The sequence below is a fragment of the Apostichopus japonicus genome, chromosome 1 (genome assembly GCF_037975245.1).
Source record: "Apostichopus japonicus isolate 1M-3 chromosome 1, ASM3797524v1, whole genome shotgun sequence".
Lineage (NCBI taxonomy): Eukaryota > Metazoa > Echinodermata > Holothuroidea > Aspidochirotida > Stichopodidae > Apostichopus > Apostichopus japonicus.
This window is the reverse complement of record NC_092561.1, coordinates 6289081-6307614: the sequence shown is the minus strand read 5'-3', so window position 1 is coordinate 6307614 and position 18534 is coordinate 6289081. Positions and strand designations below refer to the sequence as shown.

General features: G+C 34.2%; 1 protein-coding gene across 9 annotated transcripts in view; it reads right to left on the bottom strand.

Moving 5' to 3' along the window:
• Window positions 1–18534, bottom strand: part of LOC139965494 (uncharacterized) — a 90505-nt gene that overhangs the window by 68945 nt on the left and 3026 nt on the right. For 2 of the 9 annotated variants that reach the window (XM_071967923.1, XM_071967942.1), the window contains exons 4-7: window positions 15496–15567; window positions 14449–14632; window positions 7792–7845; window positions 3563–3625 (exon numbers count right to left, since the gene is read on the bottom strand). In XM_071967923.1, coding sequence (XP_071824024.1) covers window positions 3563–3625; window positions 7792–7845; window positions 14449–14632; window positions 15496–15567 — 373 coding nt within the window. The other 7 variants (XM_071967917.1, XM_071967916.1, XM_071967933.1 and 4 more) reach the window with 6 other exon arrangements.

The following is an 18534-nucleotide window of genomic DNA, read 5'->3' as shown; positions in this document are numbered from 1 at the left end:
AATTCTCCCACCAAACCAAATTCAGTAACTCTATATTTTAGAATTCGAGTATAATATATCCCAGTGAGGGATGGCGTGGAAATATATAAGGCAAACGAACGTCTGATATTTCGAAAATATATAGGCTTCTCTTCGACCCAAAGAAATATCCTAGCCGATATATATTACCTTTAAAAGTGGGCTTCCCTCCTGGGTATATATACTCTTTGCCTAGATACAAAAATTCTCCTTGTAGAATGTCGAGCCGTTCGCGATGAAACCCGGATAAGAGCGCTTGTAAATTATTTAACCTGGTTCCTGAGAGGTCTTTGAGAGGATAAACGCATGCAAACGTGTCAACTCTCACGGTTTTAAGCGATTATTTTCCTCGTCTTTCTGTCACTTTTCGTTTAACACCCTCTGGCATGATGCCATCCATTAAGGAGCCTCAATTTTTTTTTTCTCTTTTTTTTTGGTTAATCTTTCTTCCTCTCTTTTTGGGGTCGTTGATTTACTGATTATAATGGAAAGCTGGGATTTTCTCCATCCTACAGTACACTTTAATTCTGTTTTATATTTAAGTCGTGATAAGTTGCATTAAGATTCACATCAATTGGGGTTATAGAATATTGGATCATATCAATTTTGATCTCGAAACTGAACAATTTATTTGTAGTTAGCAGCTTATCAGAGCCTGTACTGTATATATATCTATATATATATATATTTATTTATAGATATAGATAGATATATACTGTATATATATATATAGATATATCTATATATAGATAAATATCTATATATAGATATATATTTATAGATATATATATAGATATATATATATATATATATACAGTATATGTATATATTTTAACCATATAGTTTAGTAAGAACAATACTCTAATACCAGTCAAATTTCCAACAGTGCCAAAGTAGGGTATTAGGGCACTGGAAGTACATTTCAACCCCCCACCCCCTTCCCTCCCCCAGTATTGTGAAATACCTTGCAGTCGCCCCAATTCATATTACAAAGTTGTAACTTGCTTCATAGAGAACAGTAATATCCCTTTTCTAGTTTTGTATAAATTAAGTAGTAGCTTTTTGTTAAAAGTGCCCTTTTGTTGAATTAGAATTAAATTAGACTGTACATAGTTAAAATTATCAAAAGTGCCCTGTGCTGTTGAAAAGAAATTCAGATATGGCGATATGTGGAACTGAAAGTACAGAGGATCTTTTTTATTGGACAGTTTTGAGATAAATTTGAGGTTTGCCCTGAGCCTCAAATCAGTCACATGATGTCCAACTTCCCTTCCAGGTTTGTGCTCCCCTCCCCCTTCTCAAAATTGTTACCTAATATTACCTGGGTATAGAAAAATCTTGTAAGTAAAAAATGAACACTGAGGGCGCTGTCTTATTGGTCCTAATGTGCATAATCTGTACTGAACTATTTTTTAATATTAAAGGTACAAAAAAGTCTCTTGAAAGCGCGCCAGGCTGCACACACATCTGATGAACAGTCTGAGGCTTTGGGTGTTTGACTAAATCGTTTCCCTGAACAATAATCATGTTTTAGAAAACACAAATTGACTTGAAACGTTTGATATAAGTCTCCAAAGATCTCTTCTTCTACAACTGCGAATGAAATTGTATATATATACCACTAGTGATGGACTCACGGTACAGTTATGATCTGCAACCAGAAACTGCAGCTTTTCAAATTTTGTGGAACTTGAGATATGACCGATAGTATAGGTCCCTTGTTAGATTTTGAGCATGTTTGGAAAGTTCCATTACCCCAGACGCTACCCAAACTATCAATCAGAAATGATGAATATCTCTAAAATTAGTTATTAAAAAATTCTTAATTTTTCTTCTCATTTGCATCACTTAAATTTTTATTTTTATTTTTTATAATCACCAAAAGTACTGCCATGGTTACGGCCTCAAACAACGTCATATTTGTCAAAATTACAATCATAATCCTCTTTTAAAAAATTTCCAGAAAGACTCACTGCATACATCCATATGTTTTGTAAACAATGTCTTTGACACTCCAAATAAAAACATGCTATCAATTAAAAACCTGCAAATATTATACTATAATAGCAGAAACTTCTAAATACTGATTTATATCAATGATGAAGCAAACACTAACACACATTGACACATTTTTGACTATATATGTCAAATTGTTGTCATTGTTCAAAACAACTAAAATATTTCTACCGATGTTCTCATGGGAAAACTTGCCTCATTAAATTCCAAGCTTATGTTTGGCATATCAAATGGCACAATATTATCTATAAAATGAACAAGACCAGATTGGTGAGATGTGTTACGAATAACTTGATTTATAAAGAAAACGAGAAAAATGCGAAAACAAAACACAAACACAATAGCAAACGTACTTTGTACACACAAAGCAACAATTGACATCAAAGAATGAGATTTGCCACCGAAACGGAATTCACTTTTATCAATTTATCACCAACAATTATTTTTCTACACATAGTTTTTTGTAAGTTTACTACATACAGTATTGAAAATAAAGAACATGATTGTTTAAAGAAAAGTCCTAGTCAAAATTTATTTTGGATATGTTAAAGAGGAACATAATCTAAGCATTCTAGTAATATTTGCATTTAATTATTATGTACCGTTTTTGAGATATTGACAGTTGAAATTATCTGATATTCTACCAAAAGTGAACTTGAAGCAAACAGGTGTGATGTCATAGTTGCACAATGACAAATAATGTTTTGTTTTTTCTTTATTTACCAGTCTATTGATTTGACCTTGGATTGGATAGGGTTACTAGTTTGTCTAAAGGGGATGTGAAGTTTATAAAATATCAATACCTATGGTACATGCACATTATGGATGCATCCAATTGTGGAGTATAAAATAAGGCGTAAATTTTAAAGGAAAACGAAACATTATTTTTCAGTGTGCAACAATGATGTCACACCTGTTTGCTCCAAGTTCACTTTTGGTACGAAAGGAGGCAATTTCAACTGTCAATATCTCAAAAACGGTACATAGGAATTGAATGAAATTTCACCAGAATGCTTAGATTATGTTCCTCTTTAACATATCAAAAATAAATGTTGACCTTGACTTTTCTATTAATATTGTAAAAATTTCCTAAGACAATGAAAGAAGACCTGAAGAAGGCTTAAACGGTAAATTGGAAAGTATGTATGGCGGGGGAGGGGGGGGGTGGGGCTGCACAGGGCTAAGCCCTCTGTCACAGTTTTTGAAATATAAATGTTAGTCCTCCAGCATGATTAAGGTTCGTTTTATAAAGAAGTTGACACTGAACCAAAAGGTGGGGGAGTGTGACCCTTCCCCCTTTTCAACCTCAAACAAAAATCAAAGTTAAGTTATTAACAAAACCTTGCAAGTAGACCTTAGTTATAGACTGCCTTATAGTGCACCACTTAACATTTATAACTGTCTTTTTCATGGGGGGGGGGGGGGTTCAGCGACCACATAGGGCCATTATTTCTTCCCAAGTTTTAGCAATCCTGGATCCACCCCTGAGATTAGCTTTTGAAATGATGACTGGAAGTTAATAGCAAACCTGATTTGATGGAGCCATAGTCACTGTACTCTTCAGCAAATTCTCCCTCACCGGGATGATCTCCTACAAAAATAAAGAAAAATGTATAATTTAAAGAAGGAAAGAGTAAAAAACATATATATATATTGCATTGTTCTTTCATTACCGTTTCAAAAATTCATTTGAGTTTGTCATTTATTTCCAATTCATTTAACAGGGTCTGTTCAAAGTATCTCTTTGGAGATCCGGCCTTAGGATTCACGAATGATTTCGAGTTGGTTAGCATCATGTTTGATCTCTAAAGTGAGGCAAACATATGTCACCAAAACAGAACTAGTATTGTTCAATACAGGTGGCAAAAGCTTACAATGGAATGCAACCTTCCTTACTGGTTTGGAACCTTTGGACATACAATCAGCATCTACGGCCTAGTTGGTTAAGGTGTCTGCATATAAAGCAAGAGCTGAGAGGCCCGGGTTCGAATCCCAGTGGAGGCTGTAAGGTTTTTTCTCTGTTCTGGATTTTCCAACTCATTACTGTTTCATATCTATATCAACATATGTATATATATCATGTATGTAATATTCATTTTCAATTTGCGTAAAAAACCAAATGGGATGAAAGGGTACAAAAAAGTTCCAAAAATGTTGGTTTCAGAATTACTGTAGAAGAAGAATTTACGAAACAGAAATCAAGTCTTTCACAATTTGCTTGTCTTACATTGTTTGCATTTCCCTCCCAAGTCCTGAAGTTACAAAGTCATAATTTACCAATCTCAAGCACCCCATTCATTCAGAATTGCAATTTAGCAGCACAAAGCTAAAAACACTCTTGGATCAACTACCGTATGGGATTCCAGTAAAATTTACTTCAAAATATTCAGAAAGCGAACTTTATTTTGTGAGGTTGAAACAGAAAGATAAGAGAAAGCTAAAGAGGTGATTTATGTTAAGGCATGTTTTCATCCTCCTCTAACTGATCATGATCTGAATTTTGAATTTCTAGATGATTTGTCAACGATGAGATTGTGCCTGCTTGAATTTCTCTGCAAGAAAACAGGGCAATTTTGTACAAAATGGGACAAAAAAGTGTAATGGTTTGACCCTCGACCTGCACAAACAGATCTTGCAATATTCATAAAGTATAAGCATCGTTAGGAAAATACCTGATGAAAATTTTAAACCAAACCAATCAATAAAATATATTTTGGACCTATTACGGATAAGGAAAGGATCTGATATTTTCCCCCAAACATGCTATGGTTTTGTTACCATACATGTATATTTAATTATGTAAACTGGTAAATCATTACTCCAGGACACAAATATGCCAAAAACAAGCAAATAATGGCCACTCAGATGTTCATAACTTCAACATTGAGCTATATATTAAATGCCACCCTGTTGAGACCAATCTACAGTATTATCGATAAATATTTTCAAGAAAGTACATGTTGCAAATTATGTAAATTTGCTCCAAACAAAAACTAATAATAATGTTCATTCAAGATTATCAAGAAGGCAATATGAAATTCTCAAGAAATAGAGCCAAATTAAGAAAGAAAAGGTAACCCATTTTGAATCAACTGTTTATGTTTCTTTACTAAATCTTATGTTATGATCTGAAGTATACTATATATCAGGAAGTTTTATTGAAACAAATCATTTCATTTTTGTTCCTGACTCAGTCAATGACTCAGATCATTGTATTTTCTCTCCAAGGAGAAACAAAATTGCTGTAGTTGTTTGAAACAATTCAATTTCTTCGAAATTTAGTGAATGATTCATTATATATTGAAAATAGGTTTACCTCATTGTAAATGAAATATTAATTAACATTCTGATGTTTAATATTGTTAAAAGGATTTCCAAGCTATTCATAAACTTCACTTAAAGGGCTAGTATTACTTTAAATTTATTTGCAAAATAAATAATTAAAATGCATATTAAATAAATCAAGAATTAATAAAATTTGTAAATTAATATATTGCTATTAAGAGACTTTCATTGGTACATTACCAATTGGTTTAATAATTTAATGATAAATTCATCAACATAATTATTAACTTTATTTTGGGGATAAATTATTATTATTTAATCACAAAACAAATTATATGCAGCACTTCTACTGTCAAACTTCTTAAACTCCAATCTAGCATAATCCCCCCCCCCCCCAAAAAAAACAATAACACAAAAGTGAAAACAAACAAAAGCCAAAACAACTTGCAAACAAAAGCATATTATTAATTCCAAATTCTATGGTAAACACTTACCGACAGACTGCATCTCTGGTTTTTTAAAAACCTTCTTTACAAATAAATATCTGGACACAAAATTTTACAGACGGTCTCTAGACGTACCTGCGAAACAGCAGAGCATTTTTTCACTCGTAGGCAAAAAATTAGTACTGGCAGTGCACGCAAACCAAAGAATTGTGACGACGATGTTAAAAATGAAGAGACACTGGAAAGGAGAACAGAGAGATAGCGAGAGAGAGAGCAAGATGATGTCGCACGTCACGATCAAAAAGAAAGAAGAAGAAAAAAAAACCTCCGAGCAGATTGCCAGGTTAGGATAAAGAAACAACTGTTAAAAGGAAAACAAGGTTGAGATGAGAAGAAGCTCGCTGCTGCGTGCATCTCATAGCCGGAGGGTGAACCGGCCGCCTCGAATCGGGAGAGAGGCATCTCTAGAGATATCAATCAAATGAACTATGGTCATGTGACTTAGAAGAGCCTCTGTGATTTGATTTCTCTCTTTCGAAAAACGAAAGAGACGGATAGGGTTTTTCTTTCTCTCTCATCTCATGTGTGAAAAGTGATTTACTACTTAACCTGGTAGGTGCTTTATATCGAGGATAAGTTTTTTTTATATTTTTTTTTCCTTATTTTTTTTTTTCATAGGGAGACGGTATTCGAGCAGACTTCTTTCCCTTTTGTTTTGTCCGAGGAGGATGTGTTTAATTCGATGACGTTCTTGATCGAAAATTTCATTTAATACATGTCAAGAGATGTTAAATTTAACATCTCCTTTGAGGTAATTATCCCCGAGACCGCTGAAGCTCTGTACTCTGTCAAGATTTCATCCATGTGAGATGGATGGGATTAAAAGAAACTTGCCTTTTTTAAAAGCTGGTTTATTATACAGTTGGGAAATGCGTTGTGCTAATAGTATCAGCTTGATTGACACGTCAAAAAACTTCAAAAGAGATCCAAGGAAAAAAAACGAGAAAAAAAGATGGGGTGAAAACCGGGAAGATGCAGTCGTTTGCATCATATTTCATTTCTTTCCCGATTGCTGTTTGGTTAGTCGAAGATATAAGCTCAACAACCACTTTTGATCGATATGAATGCACATAATGATAAACACATATTACAATAAACTATGTTATTTTTCTTTATTTTTTTATCATTTTTCTATTTTTTAGTAAGAAACGTTAGACAGAAACAGAATGGAGGAAACAATATCATGATACAATGAATTTAAATCATAAATTTTAATGGACATCAAATTTATGGTTTTTCCAACCATATAACTTATATCACAGTTTTTTTGTTTTTGTTTTTCAGTTAAATTGGCACCATGTCAAAAGAAAATCTGCAGTAGCTGCAAAATCCGCCATTTATAATGATTATTATTACTATTTTTATTGTATTATTTAAGAGTTACGAGTTAAGTTTGCGTTGGTTCGCTATTTTGGTCACAAATAAAGGCTTTAAACTATTTTAAGTTGCTATGCATTGGAGAACAAAAAAAAAAGAAAAGGCTGAACCAATACCAAACAACTAAAGGCATTATTATCTCAGCAGCGACTATTGTATGAAACTGTCATGCCAATTGTGTGTGACACTCAGTACAGCACAAAAGATTACATCCTATGCAGCCTGCATGAAGCTGCAGCCCCCCCCCCCCCCCCTTAGCATCCTACTTTTGACAGCATAATGCACCAGCACATTTCTGTTTTCACCACTTTGATCTGGTTCAATGACCTAAAAAAAACATAGACACACCTTTATTTAGAATCGTGAAATTTGGTTAATTTTGTGTAGAGGTATTTTAGCATTGTTTTCCTACAAATACTAGAAATTTTTTAATTGAGCTCAGATTGTTAGCTTTAACAGAAATTAAAATAGAGGGCAGTGCAATAGCGGATTGTGAAGATAGTGAACACGATCGAGTTTACACGGTAAAATTTCTGTAATGGAAGGTTAAACCAAGAATTTGGCTAAAGAAAACTAAAAAATTACTCACCGTTTGGCTTCTCTCTGAGCTCGATATCTTCTGGTTTGACCAAATCTTCAGCAGCTGAGAATATTAATTTTATTCATTAAATGCACAATTCCTTAAATTATTATTATTATACATGTGGTTGACATTCATTAATGAAACGTATAGTAAAGAACAATTAATGTGTAACTATTAATTTATAGATAAAGTTGCAACTTAGCTTAACCTTGCCAAAAGAAAACACCTTAACTACTTAAATCAATTTATGTAGATATATTTTTTAAATATCACACATGAAAATTGTCAAATTATGCAAGTGTCCCTTATCTTTTAGGTGATAAAACAGTGTGGTGGCCTTTTCCAAAAGGTTATACACCAGTAGGATTTTGTCTTAAAAGGTTGCTGAAGGATGACAAAATAGAATTCTTCCCTTCAGGTTTTTTTTTAAATTTTTTTTTTAACATATGCAGTATTTATTCCATTGGCATAACAGACACAAATTTATTTAAATCAAAAGACTATTGTAGATCTTATGTTATAAAACAAAAGCTAAAAGGAATAAGTAGGAAAGGACTTGGAAGAGACTGTCAGCCAACATTCAAGACAGAGAGAACATGAAAATACCTTGATCTGATTAGTTGATAAACATTACACATACATTGTCTAAGTCTGCTAGTACATGTAGTGTCATATTAATCATTAGGGAAGATTACTCACAGACTGTCAGCCACCATCAAATTCAGACTTGACAGAGAACATGAAAATACCTTGTTCTGATTAGTTGATAAACATTAAACATACATTGTCTAAGTCTCCTAGTACATGTAGTGTCATATTAATCATTAGGGAAGATTACTTAGAGACTGTCAGCCACCATCAAATTCAGATTTGACAGAGAATATGAAAATACCTTGTTCTGATTGGTTGATTAAAAACAACAAGTACATGTCTAAGTCTCCTAGTACATGTAGTATAATATCAACAAAAGAACGAAGGAGACTGTCAGCCAACATTACAGTCAAGGGCTTTGACAAATACATTGTTACTCCAAGAAAATGGAACATCATGGCAGTCCACTTCTTTATCTTTGGTAACACTAGCTCAATCATGTTATTCATTTTTTCCCTTGAAATGATCCATTTTGAACATAAATTTATAGCTTCTACTACTCCCCACCTGAGCATTTCCAGAGAAATGAAAAATACTTTTCAGGAATATGATTTATCTTTCATGAACTGTATGTGTGGATAAATGGTTTGTATGCGCTGACAGGAAGACAACTTTTCAGCTCAAATACTGCAAGATTGTAACTTTATATCCTTCTGTTGCCATAGATACATTGCGAAAATTTAGAAAATTCATCTTTGTTATCGAATCAGGCAACTAGGATGTGATTGACAACTAGCAGGGAATAATTTATGGGGTGTTCATGGTACAATGTGTCAACATTGTAACACGAATACATACATAATTACGCAGTCGGCATATTTTTAAGATGAAATATCTAGCGTTGATATTTATGTGACGCTCAAACTTGCCACATGAAAAATATTATGCATTAAATTATTCTGCAGGTTATGCAGGAACTTACATTCATTTCTGCCATTTGGAAGTGGGTTTTTTGCCAGAAAAATAAAAACTAATGTTATCCTCACATAGTCTGAAAGCTATTGTTTGCCCACAATGGGTAAAGGAACACAAACTAAACTGCAACAAAAATTCATAATTTTGAGTATAATTTATATAACATTTGAAAAAATATATCACACCTGCCATAAATATAAAGTTATGTATATGTCTGTATGATATATATATATATATACATATATATCTATATATATATATATATATATGTATATATATATACATATATATATATAAATAAATATATAAATATATATATATATAAATATATATATATATATATTTATAGTGCATGCATTGCCTGAGTTTGAATACCTACAAGACTAAATACACGGTTCATATTTTATGCACATCTTTAATTGACAATACAGCACATTGTTCCGTGAGAGTCCCGTCTTCCAAATTTATCATGCTTGAATTGACGTTTATAGCCGCGAAAACTAAATCCTCTCAACTTTTAGTACTCTCCCTTGTAGAACAGCCGGCTAAATTGCCCGGATTCAACCGTTATTCAATTTTCATATCAATTCTGTGCTCCAACAAGCTAATGGGTAATGTTTCAGACAAATTAGGTCAAACCGATAGCATTCCTTACAGCAACAAAGATAAGACAAAAACAAGAGAGGAAACGAAGACGAGAAAGGAAAGAAAGATTCTGGGCCAACTTTGAATAATATTACTTTGGGAGCAGAGAGTGTCCTTCCGGCGATGCAGACATAATTACGATTCACACACAGTATGTATGTGTGTGTGTGTGGGTGTATGTATGTATGTATTTTAGATCATCCTGCAAGCAGGAACTCGCCAAGAAGCCATCATTGGCTTATCAAAGCCGCAAGCTGACCGAAGTCAGTCTCTTAGATTCATATTTAACGTCCATGATTATGAATTGTCAATTGTCAACAACTCTAGACCTGGACGTCATACATTAATCTGGGAGTGATTCAAACTCGCGACCTTGTGATTGAAAGGCACTGGCATTTACCACTGAGCTACACTCCTATGTGGGTAAATGGAGGTGCTCTATGCATCTTACAATGATTTTTCAACATGATCAAATTGAAGCTTTTCTTTCAAAGCTAAAACATTTTTTGTTTTTGACTGCATAAATCGCTTTACCTTGCTATGCAGCGACTTTTCCCAAATCCCCCAGTTTGTGATATTTTGGCTAATTACTGCAGAGCTTTGCGGCACCCTTGGGATACATGTGAACCGTCGTGTTAGGTTCCTACTAAGTCGTCTGCCGTCTAACCTTCTGCGAGACCAAATAAGTAGACCACAAACAGTAACACTTATCGATTATTCAAACCATAGATCCTATTTTCCCCCCGTTCAAATTGTTTTGTTTATTTTTACTTAAAATACAGTAGCTCAAATTTGGGCTTTGAATTGCTCATGCTGTATTATAGAGAGGGCGAGCTTTCAGAATTGCAAAGCTTCAAAAGAAACAAAATATGTAATACATGTGTGGTTGTCAAGATATGACATTTTCCATTTCTATCTATCATAATTTTGTTCTATGCCGCAAACGATAAAATTGCAATCTATGGTATGAAGAAGACAAATTCATTTTCTACTCAGCAAAATCCAAATCCAAATAAAACAAAACTGTTAGGAAAATGCTTATCCACTTAAGAGCCTGTGTAAGACAATGCCTGAAAGTAAGTGGGCCTGATGTTTCGATCCTAGTAGGATCTTCTTCAGAGGCTGACAAGTGACTGCAGGCCCACTTTAGTTAAACACATACTCAACAAAATCCAGTAGGAATTAAGTTCCTGGTCCAGGCATCAATACCTTAGGCCAATGATCAGTGTCAACAAGACACATATTTGACCTCAGTTTTCTAATGTATTTGTTTTGTGATCTAGTTTTTAAAATATCACCAAATCATTAAGGCTGGCATGGCATACATACAGAATGGTATTTGGAGCAAAAAGAAGAAATGTATTTTTCGACATGTTGGATGCATTTGAAGCACATCGTAATATCGCGACAACACTAATCACATGTGAGTAGATCATTTAATAAGAAGAAGAACTTAGGAACAAGAAAAAAGCTTCCACATCAATCAATCAATTATTCATTTATTTTGTATTCAAGTTTAAACTAAAAGAAGTATGTTTTTTTTTTACAATAATTACATTTTGACCTAATTGATTTTATTTTCACATATCATATAAAAGGTAGAAAAGGGGTAAAACTAAACACAGTAAGAATAAGAATAGTTGTGAAGGAAGTAGGCTTGAAACTGAGCTTGTGTATACCTTAAGAAGAAAAATGGTTGGGAGAGGGCGGGGGATGGGGGAAAAGTTCTGTTCTCAAGAGAAAGAAAATAACTTTGCTTTTTCCACGTACTGCAGCTTAATTGTGTGATTAATTATGCAGAGTGAATTTTACAAGTTTTTTTTTGTAAGTACTTGTTAATAGTATCTATAAGACAAATTATGTGTGAGACAGTACAGTCATTTTAGCTTTCTGGATAATAGATGGCAGCATTTCAGATTAGTATTTAAATGGAAATAATACATGTATGTATACTACTGCAGTAGGCTATAAATGTAAGTAATTTACAAAAGGGTGCATTTATTAATGTTCAAATTTACAATATTATGTTCTAAACATAAGAATGCATGCACTTGTAATGAACTGACAACTAAATGTTACCAGGGAATCATTTATCGAGTAAAATGGAAACTTAATATATATATGGAAGAAGTATGTTTGCCATTATTAATGGACATTACAATAACATACCATCTTCAGTATTAGAGGAGTTGAACGAAATGTAAGCATTCAAGTATTCTCTGGTTACACGTTTATTAATTTTTAGTATGCGCATGCATTTTAATCTTTTGTTTTTATCCTATGAAATCAAAAGGCAGCATTCCATAAATGGTGTGTACATGCTAATATTAATCGATTACTTTATTAATGTTTGAAGCAAACTAACTATAAAAAAATTTCAGGGGGGCGTTCACATTTCCAACACATATACTCTACCTTCGTTACCATCTCTTTTCATTTCTGGAGACATACTGCTCTGTGGGGTCAAAGGTCCTACGGAAGGAAGTAGGGAGGGGGAAGGATTATAGCTACCATGTGGGGATGAAAGCTGAGGAGATGGCCATGGGGTCAAGGTAGGTGTAAGGAAAGCTGCTACATGTCCCTGTAAGGGTAAAGCATGCCCTCCATCAGTGCACTCCGTTTGAAATACACGAGCAGGAATTTGTAATTCGATATGTGACAATCCTGAGGAAGAAGAGTCACTCTTCGTCAAGTGCTCAGGTTTCGACAGAAGAGAAGTCACACTGGCAGGGGATGCACTTTTGGATAGTAGGGCAGGGGAATTACAGGGGGGATGCCTTGGACCGATACAGGAGCCAGGGAGTGACTTTGCACCACTCGGGTGATGTGGAGAAGAGGTTGGAGATGAGGTCAGGAAGGATACGGGCATGGAGGAGGAGGAAGAGGAGGAGCTTTCAGATGAAGAATCGGCATGGTTGGAGAATGATGAGGCAGAAGGAGTTGCAGGGAGAGAGGTTTCCTGGGAGACAGAGGGAATGGGTGGTAATGAAGGACTATTGACTGGGTAAGAGAGAAAAGAGAAAAGAAGAAAGAAAATAGGAAATATGGTTATGATTCCATCCCTCAAAGTAACCAGTTTTGGACCATAAAGGTGAGTAAAACAATTGAAATGTTTGACAAACTGTACACACATACACGGAATAATTTATAAATCTGATATGGCATGGCAAAATGCTGTGCAAAATAATATGCAAACTGCTATGAAAAATACTATGCAAACTGCTACGCAAAATACTATGCAAAATGCTTTGCAAAATGGGCAAATTGCAGATACAAAGTTGCAAAGTTGTACAGTAGCAGTTCTTATACACAGTAACCATATCATTTTATAATAGACAAAGTTTGAAACTGCTATGCAAAATTTGAACACTAAATTTAATATTCCCTATCATATACATATAATTTTTTTCATCAGTAATGGTCATCTATATATGGCACCAAATTATATTTATCTATTTAATTACTGATTATTACTTTACTGATTATTTTTTTGGCAGAGAATATTTAAGATCGGGATATTTTAGGAGAATCAAATTGGACAGTTTAAATGTTTCAGAGAGGAAAACGTTCTGAAAGTGATTGTAAATGTGCAAGGCATTTAAACATAATTGATCATTTTTCTTTTCTTTTTAGGGAGGAAAAGGAATCTTTTGAGAGAGATGGTAGCTTCCAGGCATTTTGGCAGTAACATTTATTCACTTGACCTTCAAAGCTAAAAATTAAACTTACATTTGATATTCATGACAAGGCAAACCAATTAAAATTACTTAAAATTATCATTGTTGAATGAAACCTATCATTTTGCCCAAAAGAGGCTTGAAAATTTTAAAATGATGTTAAAGTATGAAAAGGTTGGTGGTTCACGGCATAAGAAGCCTGGTAACTTGTCACACACAGTTTGAACAGTTACTGTACTCCTGGGGCACCACAGTCCCCTATATCTATGCATCCCCTTGGAGGACATCCCTTAGGGTGTAGCCACAATCCAGCATACACCTTTAATTACTAGTCAACTTGCAGATTGTCATTTATACACTTGGTTTAAGAAAGGCAATTGATATTACATGCCTTGCCTATTAAAAGGATGTTTTGTTCTATCTATGAGTTAAACATGTTATCCATAGATTGCAAGGCGATTGCCTTACATAACCAGTCGACTACAACGCTCTCAGGAAATAACATCTCTCAAAGTATCGATTCAGTCGGATTCACTTTGGCCATATGTAGTAGAAATCATCAAATTTCTTGGCTTATTAGAAAATTTGTATTGATGCTACTCAATGAGTAACCAAAAAGTACTCCTTAAACTTTTATAACAGGTAAATATCATTTATTTGCTAATTTCACACAAAGTAGTCAATTACATTTATTTTTAATTGCTGCCAATATTTATACTGTATCATTTTAAATCAAAAAGGAAAAACAGAAAAAAAAACAAAAGAAAAAACTCACCTTCATCATTTTTTACTTCATCTCCAGTCACTGGTTGTTTGGTCTTTCCTTTCCACTTCCAAAATTTGGGTTTTTCCAGAACTTTCTTTGTCTTCCCGGGCTCTATTGGTTTCAAGACGGTCTGTTTATGCATGTGATGAAGATACCGAGGGCATGGCAAGATGGGACCCTCTTGAAACTCCGGCTGCCGTTCAAAAAGACAAAATATTATACTTTTTTGCAAATTATCTGCACATTGCAACAGACTGTAAATACTACAAAATATTTTTGGTCTTTCTTTCAGGATCATAAGGTCAAAGGGTGTGAAGACTCGTGCACAAAGAAATGTCTCATGCCGGTAATCTGACCTAGTTTTGAATGAGGTGTAACAGAAGTGTTAGACACCACCATCGATCCCAGAATATACGCACACAGCTTGCTACCGTCGGTAACTAGACACTAGTGTACAGTCAATACATACAGCTATGGTCAATACCCACAACACAGTGTACATAGCAGCAATGGACATCTCAGGTCTAGATAAAAGATAACAAGGTATCACGTTTCATTACTGTCTGCATTTTATAGCGACAAGAAGGAAACTTCACTTGCAAGCAAAGGAAAGTTAACTTTTTTAGAGCCGGCACGCGGTTTGGGGCAAGTCTTCAATGCCTTTAAGGAAAGGGGATGTTCAGCCAACAGTGTCAGCTAAACTTTCTTAAGGCTAACAGAACTGAAGGAGATAACTTTTCGAACTATTAGGCTAAAAAACATTTAAAGGTTTGAATGTCACAACTTGTGATGGTGATTTTTTTGTGTGTAAAGTTTCAATGTGTATGAAGTAACATGATCATGATGTGAGATTCGGTGCATGAAGGACAGGTCATTTAATTGTATCCAATTTTAGACTCTTCCATTTGCTGTCAACTTGGCACTCTCCGCAAAATCCTCGAAATAAAAGTGACCGCTCAGAATTTTCACAACAACATACTTAAATTTTTATACAGGCAGTATTTCCATATATATACTGTGTTAATTGCATCATGACAACTTTAAGAGCATGCTTACCAGACAGTTGTAAATTCCTCGGTCAAAAAGTTCAGTTTGGCCAGCCAAACTTATGTATGTGTTGCTTTGACCCTACGGATGCAAACGAGAAGAGACAACGTACAATAATGTGGTCAACAAGTATGCATACAGTAATACCCTCTGTACAGTACTGTACAGTAATGTACTGTGCAGTACTGTGCTGTACAGTTTTGTACAGAGGGTATTATACAACACCTAATTATATTCCGGCCATTTGATTGGTCAATTGCTCGTCGATTGCATGCAAAATCCGCTCTATTTCACTCTATGAAATAGAACCATGTGTTATACTTTTTTGATAGCACTTTTTTCAATGGTAAGACAGCAGAGAAACCTGTCTGTTCAAAACAATCTGTTGCATGAGTGCATTTTACATCCAATTATATCCAAATTTGAAGGTGTTGTATAAAACAAATAATGAATGATTTCCATTCGTGCAATAGTGCAAATATTTCATGAGTTGAAAGATGTAATTTGTTCCATTCAACGAGGCTGCGCCTCGTTGAATGGAACATTCCATCTTTCAACTCATGAAATATTTGCACTATTGCACTCATAACCATTTATTATTTGTATACTATGCACCCCAATCTTTTTTCTCACTTCCAATATAAATGCTGTGTCAACCCACCCTGACACCCTCTCTCACCCCCCTCCAATGTTAAAAAAGAAGATTGAAAAGTTAAAATAGCAGAAAATCATTCATAACCTGACAATATCATATAAAATAAAAAATTCCATGCAGCTGCTAGTTGTGAAAAAAAGAGACTTTTCTCTAACTTCTTAAAACTTAAGCAAGGTTTTTACTTTACAAAACATTTTAAATTCTTGGTTTGACCTGCTTTGGTTTTGCTTGGATAATTGGTTACAAAGTTATGACAAACAATATTTAACAACCATCTCCAAACAAACAGCCAAACTCCATCTCCGATATATATTCTCTTGAGAATACAAAGATCATAATATACTGCCAGCATCTTTTCAAATTAATTTATTCTCAAAAATTGTAGGAAATCCATGTGTAATGGTTTGGTGGATTTCCAATTTCCTGAGGAGTATTGAGTACACACATTTATCTTCAAGCATAGCATACAGTAGCAATACATAACAGACAACGTGATACTCTGTGTTACACATGACAGTGCTGTCGTTCTTGGAAATCAATATTTTTGCAAAATTTCTAGATTCTAGAAGATGTCTTGTCTTCATCCAATGAACCAGAGTGTACTCTAGCATCTGATCACTTTTTCAAATGCTTTTTTAGACATTAATTTTTTATTATTATCATTATCATTTATCATTAATTTATGTCCATTCTTACTGTACTTCTTTCCGTTAGTTTAAAGTTTTAAGGTAAATTATAATCTACAAGTTACACAAAATAATTTCTTTGTACTCATTTTTGCATAAACATAATTTATAATTTATGTTCTCTCTTGCATCTACATTCAATGACAAATATAACAAAAAATATATTGATATATATTTTTATAAATTTTTTTTTAGAAGATCCTGCTAGGATCGAAACATCAGGCCAACTTACTTTTACACATTCTCTTACACAGGCTCTCTAGTACTGTACACATTCTCTTACACAGGCTCTCTAGTACAGTAGATAAGCAGTTTGCTAACATTTTTATTTTATATTGATATATATTAATAAATGACAATATAAAAAAAATTTAAGCTCTTGTAAATGCACCAGTGCAAGGTTACTTTGATGCAACTATGGCAAACACAGTTGGTTCGAAACCAATTGAATGAACCCAACTGGAGGATCGACTGTATTGACGTACAGACAACTTTAAACATTCCTGCCTTTCTACCAACCAATTGTTTGGGATAATCAATATTTGTTTAGATAATACAAGACCACCACTTCACAGTTTACCATCCACAAAGAAGCAAAAACAGTGGCTTACAGAAGCTTTACTTGGTCGATGGCTGTCCATCAGAACAGACAACTCACGCAATATATGTTGGTACATAACAATGGATTTTATAACAATGGCGGAACAAGAAAAGGTATATATATACTGTACGTAAAAGGGTAACACCAGAAAAGTCGAAAACAAAAGGAAAAATGTATCTAAGAATGACCCACACTGGTAGAAATGACTGGTAAGAAATTGAAAAATGTCTGGTCGATTGTTTTTCTCGAGACTATGGATTAAAAGATTCATTGAATGTTGGCTAGTACTTAATACCCTGTCGACAGGTCAAATTATTGATTGGGGGTAAACACAGCCACAAAACAAATACATTGTCTTCTTTTCATGTACATACTGAAATAGGTGCTAGTGGTTTCTCAGCAAGGTCGGCATTATAACACAACATTATAAAAGAAGGCCTTAAAACATATACAGTATGTGGAGTGTTAGCTCAGTGGTTAACGCCGGTGCCTTTCAATCATAAGGTCCCGAGTTCAAGTCACTCTTAAGATTAATGTATGTCGTCCAGTTACAGAGTTGTTGACAATTGACAATTCATAATCATGGATGTTAAATATGAATCTAAGATCTGACTTCGGTCCGCTTGGGGCTTTGATAAGCCAATGATGGCTTCTTCGCAAGGTCCTGCTTGCAGGAGGATCTAAAATACATACATACATACATAAAAGCAGACATTTGACTGGGAATTATTTAACATTTATAAGCCAGATTTATTAGCTGTCCTCAAGCGGGCAAATAAAATTTGACAGGGACAGACACCTGTCTTACTTTAAGAACGTCACCAGAATCTAAGCATTCTTACATCCGTGGAAGCAAAAAAATTGAGTGTGAAAATAATTCACAAAAAGTCAGACACTCTAACTGTAACTAGTAATTAAACTTAGGGCCGGGTGACCCTGCTGAAGGTGTTTCAAATCCTGCTCTTTGACTAGCAAATAAAGTCCTCCCTCTTTTTCAAAGTAGTTTGAATCACAGAAACCACATAGAATATTGTCTTGTAAAATTATAAACTGATCTTGGTGCTAGTGCATTTCTTATGGTGACAAAAAATTCAATTTGTACACTT